This window comes from Thermobia domestica, chromosome 8 (assembly GCF_964235325.1).
Source record: "Thermobia domestica chromosome 8, izTheDome1.hap1.1, whole genome shotgun sequence".
Taxonomy (NCBI): Eukaryota; Metazoa; Arthropoda; class Insecta; order Zygentoma; family Lepismatidae; genus Thermobia; species Thermobia domestica.
The window spans coordinates 29,965,949-29,978,351 of record NC_137461.1 but is presented as its reverse complement, the minus strand read 5'-3'; the positions used below and the strand labels follow the sequence as shown (position 1 = coordinate 29,978,351).

The window sequence follows — 12,403 nt, the reverse complement described above, 5'->3', positions numbered from 1 at the left end:
GTCTTTACATCAAAGAGGAATTCTCAGCCAGGAAAATATTATCTTTCTTACTAAATTTCTGAGTTAAAACAAGTAAGGCATGAAAATTCTTTTTCAGATAGAAGGCTAAGCTCGATTGACATATAGTGTTTATCTCAAATTAATTGGAATATCCTAAGGAAATTACAGAAATATTCTCGTGAATTACAAATATTGAAATAATGTATTGGTATAGGTGTAATGTATAAGATATTGGTATAGATATGATGTAGAAATAACGTGTAGGTATAAATGTGAGATCTAATCTAAAGCTTTCTCGTGATTATATGGTAGCATACAAGCTTTCAGCGCGGAAAACCCAGCTTAGATTTCTAGTAGGAGCATAAGTTGTTCACATCCTACTTAAAACTGTAAATTCATGTTTCATGTAGTCCTGGTGCCAGGACCACAACTAGAGTTTATGTCACCCTGGCAAACAGGAAATTTGGCGCTCGAAATATATATATAGTTGTAACACTGCTTAAATCATGTAATTGCGAGAACTTCTTGTAATTCCAACTACTAAAAGTTTTTGCTATAATATTATAGAAGAGAAGGAAAATAACAATCATTTTAAATATTTGCCCAAATACGCCATTTTCAGCAATGTAGCGAACTTTATCAATGTTTATCATATCTCTGGAACGGTTTGAGATATCGAAGTGCTGTAAGCGGCAAAATTGCAAACGATACAAGTAACTAGGTATTATACTTAACTAAGAATGTTTTCGAAATAAACCCTTTCAAAAACATTCAAACTTTCAACATTCGTATAACTTCGTTCCTGTTCATTCGAAACAAGTCACACCATGATCCAACGCTAAGGTACTTTCGATGTGCATTATCCTGTTCATCTCCTTTATGCTATATGTGTGATAGAAGCTTCCAAACTTTGGGTGTTTGTGATAATATAACATTCCTAGTTTGCAACACTGAATAATAAATGTGGCATTTTAAGTTTTCGTGTGACACGTTAATTTGAAACATGTAATAATCTGACGTAGTACCATTTGAAAAACACATAAATTTATATTGGGTTGGCAACACTGTTTGTTGGGTGTTTCTATTTAACAAGTGAAAATATGCCCCCCTTCTTGTAGTTGTTTCGTGCAAAGTTTCGCTTTTTTCTCTCTTTTGGTTTTTCCATTATCACGGTTGGACATTGTAAATGATGCACCCTGTATATATAGATATGTATGTGTGTGTTGCCCTTTTAGGCACCCCTCCAATCATTTAAACCGCTTTCTTCCCTCTAGTTGTGACCCTACCTGGTGTTGAAAAGGAACATTACACTCCGTATCAACAAACTAACTATTGAATATAATCAACGAACTAATACTAGTCCGCGGAAGGCAGTTAATAAATATTAATTCAAATTAATTTAAGTGAGTCTATGAAAAATTTCTGACTGTTAAAAATACCGTGCTTTTTCATTTAATTAATTAATTAATCTTTATTCCAGAGAAGAAACTAAGGCAGTTGAGGACCCAAAATGAATTTTACCATCAAATGTGTGAAATAGATCCGAGAACATCTACTCGTAGAATGGACAGAAAGTCACATAATGTCCAGAAGATGCGGTTACCAATGCATGAACACAAGGAAAGACAATCGAAAGTAAATCCAAACTATTCTTTCGATACTGGAAGTTCGTCTTCAAGAGAAAGGGATGAAAGAGCAGTAAGTGTTGGTTTCTTGCAGTTCATATTATTTTATGGGAACGCATTTTGTGTGGTTGGGATAGAAGATGATTAAGAGTATTCTCGGAGGCAACACTTTTGATTCCAACGGGAGCTCATGTGTTTCGGATTACATGTTAATCAGTAGGTCCACGTCTCATATAGCCTCGCTGCTGAAAGGGACGCTAAACTAAAATCAACTCAACTCAATGAGGCAAAACTTTTTCATTGAAATCCTTGTAGTTATATTTCTTATCAAATATCAGAGTGTATCATGTATAGCAGCCTTTCCCAACCTGGGGTCCGCAAGACGATCTCAGGGAGTCAGCCAAGCCAATCTGAGAAAGGCACTCATAGTGGCGAGAAATGCCACTCTAACATACATATATATGTATAATAACTAAAATATATATTGCTTTTATGTTGCTCGCCAAGTAGTTTGTCCATTTCTTGGAGCTGTTTTTGCCACTCTGTTCTGTCAATATATGTTTGACCACGAAAGAAAAGAAAAGTGTTTTCAGCTTCGTCCATTTTGTGCTATAAAAAAATGTTGCACTATCCTTTCTTGTTTGTCTTTTCTTTTATCTCACTTTTCTTCTTTCAGATGACGTCGCCACGTGTATATATATATTGAATACTAACCGTATATATTGCAAAGGGTCCTTCACATGTATTGTAGACTCGGCTCTAAAGGGGTCTACAGTGTGGAAAAGGCTGGGAAAGGCTGATGTATAGTGTTCCTGAAAAGTGCCCGTACTTCTAGGTTGAGTATTAGGGTGAACCGAAAAAAATAAAAAAATAGAAAAAAAAAATCAAGTCGTAATACCACGGAAAAGTTGCAAAGTGGGGAGGCTAAAAAGGAAGAAAAATAAATAAATAAAATCGGTTTATATCTTCTGGTCACGCATGTGCTCTAAAATTTGCCGAAATTTGGAAAAAATACACATTCTATGATAATGTTTTATGTGACTTCACTTGTCAATATTTAAATGTAATAGCTCTAGTCGAATCTTACTCGAACCAATAATAATTTAGAAAAAAAGAATTGTTCCAATCGATAAAGGTATTCCGCTCGTGCAACGGCTGTCAATTCTAAGAAATTCAGGCGCTCGTTGTAACTCACTTGAGTCAATGACCACCATGCCTAACTTAGTCCGTAAATCAGATTTCAAAGTATTCTTAGCTAAGAATGAATGAAATTGTTCAACGTGAGTTTCTTGGCTTGGACTTTCTTCACACGAACATTTAGTTTTGTCAATAAATATTCTGTTTATAAATTTTACTAATGGTCTAAAATACTTTGTTTTTAAACATTTAAACTTATATTCAATAAAGAAAAAAATGTAAGTTGTTAGAATTTTTTATTTTCTTAAAATGTGATCCACTTTATTTGTAAATTTTGTTTGAAAATTGAGTCAAATTTGAGGGCAATGCGTGACCAGAAGATGTTGACAGATTTAAATAATATTTAAATGTTATTTTCTGTAGTTTTAGTACATAAGAATTTGCGCTATTACATTCGGGAAGAAATTAATTTTAAAATGTTAAAAATTATCGTAAAAGTGTAATTTTTCCCACTTTTTAGTCTCTTCCATTCTCAACTTTTCCTCGGTATTACATCTGGAAGAAAAAATGATTTTTTTTTTTCGGCCTACACTATTGAGTATCATAGAGAACAATGTAATTTTAGTTCTGGTATTGATACCACAGCTTTCATGGCCACAGACAGCATTATTTGGTATCCCTACGTTCAAGGTCACGTAGAGCATTCAGTCCTCAGATGGGCAAGGATAACATGGAGACACATATATCTCTATATGTGCACAGTATGATGAAGCACATACAGATCTACTGGATACATGGTTCGTATACAAAATATTCGACTATAATACGTACTAAATAAATAAGAACTAAAATTACATTGACGTATTGCTCTCAGTGATACTCAAACCAGGGTCACACGGACTTCTAGGACACTCTGTATATTAAGAAGTTTAAAGTATTATACAAGCACATATTTGTGGATTATCATCAGCATAAATTTCTGTTTCCTCCATGTAGAGGGTGTCATGTTTTGACATGTCCATCAGTTCTGTTCTAGTAAGTTGGTAGAATTAGACGTTTTACGATTTTCATCTATTGTCTTTGTGGTTAGTAGTCACAAGGTACCAAATAGCGCAAGATTGTCATCTGTTTTCTGAACGGGTGGGAATTCTCAGTATTCACCATATTTGTATGTAATTAGATTACACTATGACGACACACTGTTCCGTCGTGAAGCGTTCTATTCCTGCCCGTACAGAAAACAGATGACGGTCATGCGCTGTTCGGCGCTCCGTGACTAATAACCACAAAGACAACAGATGAAATTCGCATAATGTTCAATGCTGCCAGAACAGAAATGACGGGTATTTCAAACGTTGCGTACTTTATGGGACACCCTTTATAAAATATCTCAACTTGTTTTACTCCACCATTCTTTCTCTTGGACTTTTCCTATTTTATTTCCCCCTTTTCTATAGCATTTCTTAATTCCATGTATTCCTGGGTTTTTCTTTATGGCCACTTTCTTGCTGTAGGCGTTCTTCTTTCTTTCTACATGTCCACACTAATGGTTACTTATTTGTTGAATTCATTTCCTTTTCAATCTTTTCATCATGTCTTTTCGACAATATTTCTTAAATATCTCATATCTGTATCCTGGATTCTGTTCCATTGTTTTCCCTATTATCCATGTTGGAAAGCTGTGATGAACCAGGTGTATACCAATCTTTTTATCCCACATATGACCGAAAAGCTAAAGAAGCAACGGTACCCGTTGTTCTTCAGAGTAGGTTTCGGGATGCATGTGACCAGGCATTGCTCAAATACGGCATCCGAAGTTGTCCTCGGCCTCTTGTTGATTGCTTGATTGGAATTGAACGTCTCTTCTAAGCGAGGCTACATGATAAAGGATCTGTTTACAGTCGGATCCGCCACCACCATTGTTTAAAGTTGAGACCGACATAAAGACATACGTGCTGATCTTCTAGCGTTCAGCTAATGCCAGCGAACCATCCCTGCACATTAGTGTGTTTATCCGAAGCTGTAGTATCCATCACTGTAAGGCGGACAAGATGTTTATCATCCAGTGTCAAGATAATACTGTGGACGACTTTCTAGTGTCCATCACGACAATGCGGACAAGATGTCTATCATCCAGTCAAGATAATACTGTGGACGACTCTCTAGTGTCCATCACGACAATGCGGACAAGATTTCTATCATCCAGAGTCAAGATAATACTGTGGACGACTCTCTAGTGTCCATCACGACAATGCGGACAAGATGTCTATCATCCAGAGTCAAGATAATACTGTGGATGACTCTCTAGTGTCCATCACGGCAATGCGGACAAGATGTCTATCAACCAGCGTCAAGATAACAGGACGATATTCTAGTGTCTATCGCAATCATTCGGAGATGTCTATTATCTCGCCTGATCGTCGTTGCTTATGATTTTTCATCCGTTGCTTCACACACACGCATAACTGTTGTTTCGCCATGCTCTGTATGCTGCACAAATTCTGCTGTATGATAAGATACCTTCCGTAGGGCTCCTGTTCAAATACTATCGTTTATTTATATTTCGCCCTTTGACGTAAACGAAGCATAGTGATACCTGTCCACAAGGTTATTGTTTGCTTATCTATAATTCACTACCTGAGTGCTATGTAAACTGCTTTCTCTCGGCTTTACTCTGGGGACTACCGAGGGCGCTAGTGGACCCATGCATGCACTATTCCGCTGAAATTATAATCGTTCGCACGTCATGCTCTGTCGTATAAATCCTCTGAGTTTAGACGTACCATAATCCCATCATTCCATTTTGCTCTTACAATTTTCACAAGCATCAATGTATTCTGCGTGTACACAAGGTGTGAAAGGTCAAACAGATACGTGGTATACTTAAAATAAGTGTATGCAATCCTTCCTGTGCTTTGGGGAAATCTCTCGCACTTTCATTGTACAAGTCAACAGATTTTTTGAATCTTCCGCTCATTTATGACGCTCATTTGCGAGTTGTTGGTCGTCGCTCCTCTATTTTGGTGCTATTTGCAACGAAGGATGCTTTCGGATGCCTTTAATATTATAAAGAAACCATGTTGTACTTTTTGTTACATGGAAGTACTTCTTTGTTTTCATGGGTAGAGTCTTTCTCCTTAAAAATGAAGAAAAAACGTATTTAATTTGGGAATTATATTACCTCTTTGTGTCATTACAATATTCATAATACCATCAAACATAGAGGAAAAAAGAACTCTTGTACGGGAGTTTTCTTTTACTTCAGTGATTATGTAATATCATTAGTAAATGCTATTTTATGTTGAAATATTGTTCTTACAGTTCCATTGAAACTCTGGCTTCATATTATATATTTACTTAAATCTTTGTGTTTCTTATTCTGTGGTTGTTAACGATAGTGAAGGTATCACCGATTTTATTCCAATTTCTATCCAGAGTGATCGTGTTGGAATTTAATTTAACCCCTTCGGGATTCTATGGTACAATTTGTACCATACGCATTTTTCATGGTACATTGCGTTATTTCTCTTCTATTTGAGCTTTTTCGTCCGGGCTTTTTTTTGTTTTCCAAGTCCACAGGCCTTGTAGAAGACATTACGTATGGTTTCAGACCGTCCAGCTTCCAGACATAGGAGGTGATGACGTCATAAGTCAAAAATTTCTTTTCTCATTTTCTAAGCGTATGTTCAATATTTTTTGGCGGGCTTATTTTTCTACGTAGAAGATTGAAATTTTGCACAAACATTCAGTCCACCGAGTAGTATTTACCAGATTTTTTGTTCCGATGTCAGTGCTAAAACAGGGGGGAACCAGAGGGGCAAAGGAGTGAAAAAAGGGATATTTTTTACCCCCAAAATCCGGTTTTTCGTCATTTTCCCGCCTACATACATGATGGGGACACTTGAGTCATACCGTCTAAAAGCCAGTTCTATTCTGAAGAGAATGACGGTCGAATCATTGTCTGAGGGTAATTAGGGACGTCTCAGGGATTTTTTGAAAAATATACTTCTATATAGGGAAAAATGGGACATGGTGGGTATATTTTTTTTGGCGGGCTTACTTTTGCACCTAGTAGATTGAAATTGTGCACAAACATTCAGCCTACCTAGTAGTATTTATCAGATTTTTTCAGATCTCTGCATTAAAACAGAGGGGTCCAGAGGGGAAAAAACTGAAAAAAGGGATTTTTAGACCAAAAAATCCCGTTTTTCAGGATTTTCCCGCCTCACATACATGATGGAGACACGTGAGTCATACCGTCTGAAAGGCAGTTCCATTCTGAAAAGAATGACGGTCGAATTATTATTCTAGGGTAATTAGGGACGTCTCAGTGAATTTTTTTCAAACTATACTTCTGTATAGGGTAACATGGGGAAATTTCTGTTTTTTTTCTGGCGGGTCTATTTTTGCACCTAGAAGATTGAAATTGTGCACAAACATTCAGTCCACCGAGTGGTATTTAACGGATTTTTTTCAGATTTCTGCGTTAAAACAGGGGGGTCCAGAGGGTCTAAAAGTTGAAAAAAGGTATTTTTAGACCAAAAAATCCCCTTTTTCTGGAATTTCCCGCCTTAGATACATGATGGAGACATGTGAATGGTACCGCCTGAAAGGCAGTTCTATTCAGAAAAGAATATGGGCGACACATGACCCTAGGGTAATTAGGAATGTCTCAGGAATTTTTTTCCCTGAGATCATAGTGTTTTGTGGTAATTTGGGGCATTGTGGGAAATTTTGATAAAATTTCTCCCTCCCTTACTATTCAAGATAGAAACTTGAAATTTGGCACACTCGTTCAGTATACCAAGTACTATTTCTCAGATTTTTTTTTTTAGATGGCTACGTTCACACAGGGGAGGTCCAGGGGGGCCAAAGTTCGAGAAAAAAATTTTCCCTCCGAAACTTTCACTTTGACATTTTTTCCCCGCTTCCGGTATATGGTATGAGCATGCAAGTGGTACCATTTGAAAGCCAGCTTTATTCTGAAGAGAATGAGGTATGAACCATGATCCTAGGATAAATAGTGACGATACAGTAACTGCTTGACTGAAAGTCTAAAAAACAGCCCAAAAAGCCTGGATCCGGAAAGGGTTAATTTCTCCGTTTGAATAAAAAAGGTCTCGAATGTCTCTTTCTGCGATTTTTTAATTTTTTAATTTTTTAATTTTTTTTAATTACTTTTACTTTATCGATGTTGTGCTTTGTATCTTTCAAGTGTTTTCGCGTGTATTTCATAATGAAGTATATTTTTCATTTTATTGGCAAAATTAATAGTTTAAAGTAAACACTATGCTTTCATGTAAACAATGCACAGTATGTCACAGATAAAGTACATTAAATGAGATACACACAACAAAGCCCTCTTAAACTCCTAGATTTCCATCTTCATGAAAGGATTTATTAAACAATAATTTCTCTGTAAATCATTTTAATAAATTTATTCTTTATTATTCAGTTGAATCTGTTTTATACACAATGGCTTCGTCAGTACAAATATAGTATATAGTGACATTTTTAAGATCGGTAAAAATTACATTTGGGATTCATTTAAAAATATAATTATTTTTTAAATTTGTATTTGAAATCACTGATTGACAAAAGTGTGAATTAATTAATAGACTCCAGATACAAGGAGACGCTAGTTCGGTTACAAGAAATATATAAACACAGAAATGAGGGACGTCATTCAGAAGGAGCATGTGGAAAATGCCATCCTGCTCCCCTGAATTTGATATATATATATATATATATATATATATATATATATGTTAATGAGTACTCGACATTTATTATCTAGGTTTTCAATACTCAAAATTTATTATCCATGGTTTCTACAGACCTGGAAAGTCAGGGAAACAACTTTGCTCAGAGAAAGTCAGAGAAGCATATAAATAGTCATTTAAAATTAGGAAACAATCAAATATATATTTTACGTAACTGAATAGACCATAGACTACAGCAGGCTGCTAGTAGATAGAAAATGCATATATATATATATATATATATATACCTTAAAATTACTAGATAAATTGAGATGGGCTGGCTTGTAGCTCAGTCAGTAGAGTGACAATCGCCAATCCCGCGATCCGTGTTCAATTCCAGATGGATGTAGAAGAAGTTTTTCACCTAGACCGTAAGTTCTTGAGGTTGGCTCAGCCTCGGAAAAGGAGTACCATTGATAGCCCTGGGGCCAAACTGCTCAAAAGAAATGTTAAAGTCATACCGTCACTAGGAAGGCCCAGACCAAAGTAGAACTGTTAAATTAAGTGATATTTTAGATAAATTGAGAGCAGACTCCATGCAATTAGGCATTGAAAACAAAGTACAAGAACTGCGAAGGAAAGTTAAATACAAGTAAAATTATTTGTAATATTATGTAGCAGTTTTATAAAGAAACGAGCACATTCCATGGAATTAAACATTGACATTAAAACAGTGCAAAAGCTGAGAGAGAAAAAAGAAAGAAAGAAAAAAATAGAGACTACCAGCTGTAGTATTTAAAATGTAAGGTGTTAATTTCGTAAGTAGTTTGTATCAGCCGAGATGTTAATATGTAACTGAACATTCAGTTGTAATTCTATGTAATCCAAATACGTAAACTACGTATACTGTTACAGTCAACAGGTAAGATTAAAACAACAGAAATTGGAACAAGAATATTAAAATACAATATAAACGTTTGTTCGAAGCTTTGTGTATTTCTTACTTGGTAACTAAACATTACATTGTAGTATCAAAAATAACAGAACATAAAGATGAGGTATGAGCAGTTATAAGGAGAGGAGGAGACCGACAAGAAAAAGTCAATAAGAAGTTATATTGATGTTAGAGAAAGTCAGGAAAGAAGAGGAAATCTTATTCCCCTCTACTATTAACGAATAACATAATAACGGTTAATAATATTGTTGAATACTGATATTATTTGTATAACTATGCAAGGAGCAAAGTACACTTTTTCATTGAAAGTTTTCTGCGAAAACTCTCTGATTTACTCATACACAAGTTATATCATTTATCCATTTCTTACTTTGTAACAAAACATTAAATACAGAAATGCGGAATAATACAGAAACGAATAATAAGGAGGATGGCAACTGATAAACCGAAAGATTAATGAAAACCAATAATCGAGGCGTTGGATGGCAATTTATTTATTTATTTATTTATTTATTTATTTACACAATAAGATTAAGTCATTTCCGTGAACTTGAAACCATGACCTGTTGAATGGCAAAGTTGTGTATTTCAGGGTAAAAAATAATATAAAATTAAATTAAATTTTAAAAAGGCCATAGGCCTAAAGGTGGCAACACAAAGAACTAATTTTGTCCGATTTTTCTATATCGATTCTAATAAAAGTTTCAGCCACTTTTCCATCCAACTCCTCATTTAAAATTTCATGTACTTTTCCAGTTACCTGTTTCCATCTCTTAAATTTTAGTGATATTTGTAAAGAGATACCCACAGTGTGTCCTTACGCGAGTAGAACAACAACATAATCATGATACAAGAAACAAACGAAAGTTCTCTTTGTATAACACAGTACTGTATTATATGGAAAAAGGATGTAAATACGCCGGTATCATGCCTTACAATAAACTTGCTAAAGATATAAAGACTCAGGACTCCGTTGCTAAATTTGAAAAAGAACTGACAGAAATATTTATTACAACACTGCTTTTACTCGGTAGAAAAATATGTGAATTGCTAACTACATTAAAGTTTTAGATGACGTACTTGTCATTACTTGTTTCTAACATTAAATATATGTGTGAGGACTTCTACATACACTGCAAGAAATAATTACTTACTTCAACTTTGATTTTAATAATAATATCATGCAAGATGTAAGGCACAATTATTAACTTAATGTGTGTAATTTTTTTTTTACATTATTATTTTCTTTTATTTTTGTGTTTATATATATATATATATATATATATATATATATATATATATATATATATATAAATGACGTGTCCACTTCATGTGCATTGTAATACAGTGCTAAATGTATGAAAGAAGGACGAAATAAATACAACACAATACAATACAGCAAATTGTAATATTAAAAAAAAAAAACATGAAAAACACAGCATAAAGACAAAATATAGTTAGCTATAAGGGGAAGAAGAGATCGACAAAGAAGAAAAAGAAAGAGAAAAACTTTTAACCAGACCTACAAATTGAATCGTCACATTGATTGACTCGGAAGACGGAATATTCCATTTAATTCTAGAATGCTGCTTGCGCAAATGTAAACATAAAATCTGCAAAACAGAGTATACTAGGCAGAGTACTTTTAGTTTATGTCCTACTTACAGTAAGTGGTTCTTATAACCTTTAGTTTACCTTAATGAAAATTGTGAAACTAGCTCAAGAAACGATTTGGTATTCCTCCATGGAGTTGTATTCTTAACAGGATACAAAAATTACATAATTGAAAAAGATATGCCAATTGACATTCCAAATATTATTTGTGACTATAAGGGAATAAAATAGACATGGCAAACGTAGTATCAAAACAAAAATTAAGAAACATTTTAGAGTCTCTAAAAATTAAAAATTAAAAAAAAAAAAAAAAGTTTTCTGGTCTTTTAAAATATTTATTTGGATATTAAAATAATATTTTACAAATGTCTTTCAGAAATGGTATCTTCGTTAATAGAGAGGAGCAAAAATTTGATCAAATCTTGGGATGGGATACTTGACAGCTGATTGACACTGAATTCAAATCTTTATACGTCAAAATATTCTATTTTGAAATAGTAATTTTTTCAAGTGTATTTTTTGACACTATTATTATTTAATAACCAGGATGATTTATGGTACAACTATACTTGAACTATTTTTTAGTCATGTTAACTTATTTATTCTCTCTTTAAAAAATATAAAGATCTTAAAAGCATCCGGTATAATACTCCTTAACGTTTCTTTAGAGATGCAACACACAGGCAATAAGCAAGTGTTTTTTTTTCTTTTTCTTTTCTTTTTTTAACTTTAATATAATTTTAGAATTATAATCACACAAATCAAACTACTTCTTCTAGCAGACAAAATTTTTATTGATAACATGATGGAAGGTGTTTCAAAGCAGAAAAATCTCGTCTAATTCTTTACCTGCTGGTATGGTTCCTAATATGGAGGCAACATTACCTCTTTGTACTGCCATATTTATTCTTTAAATTAGGAAGGTGCTTGCTCTATCATCACCGGATAAATATGTGATACGTTACCTATTTCCTGTTGACACCTTCTTTGCGCCACGGTCCACTGGATTCAATGGCAGTGTGTAACGTTAATTATTTTTGATTACGTTACTTTCCCTGATTCTAATGTATATTTATACGGACTACGAAATTATTCTGGATTGCACGACACAGTTATTCACTTTAGAACATATATATTCACTTTCAAAATATATCGTATTGTTACATTACAATATCATACAATCAATCTACACAATATGGCACTTTGTTCTGTTCTTTATATCTTTTTTACATTGCCATAGCAACGACATAAAAATTATAAACAAGTCGTCATAGCAACCAAATTAACAAAGTATTTTTTTAATAAGATACCAACATTTAAATTGTTTCTTTATATCTTTCTTCTTCTTCTTCTTCTTAAGTGCTTGTGCC

General features: G+C 34.0%; 1 protein-coding gene across 2 annotated transcripts in view; it reads left to right on the top strand.

Annotated features, from left to right (window-relative positions):
* Positions 1-12,403, top strand: part of LOC145692820 (uncharacterized) — a 65,448-nt gene that overhangs the window by 23,802 nt on the left and 29,243 nt on the right. For both annotated transcript variants that reach the window (XM_081768310.1, XM_081768311.1), the window contains exon 3: positions 1,481-1,698. In XM_081768310.1, coding sequence (XP_081624436.1) covers positions 1,481-1,698 — 218 coding nt within the window. The remainder of the gene's footprint in view (positions 1-1,480; positions 1,699-12,403) is intronic.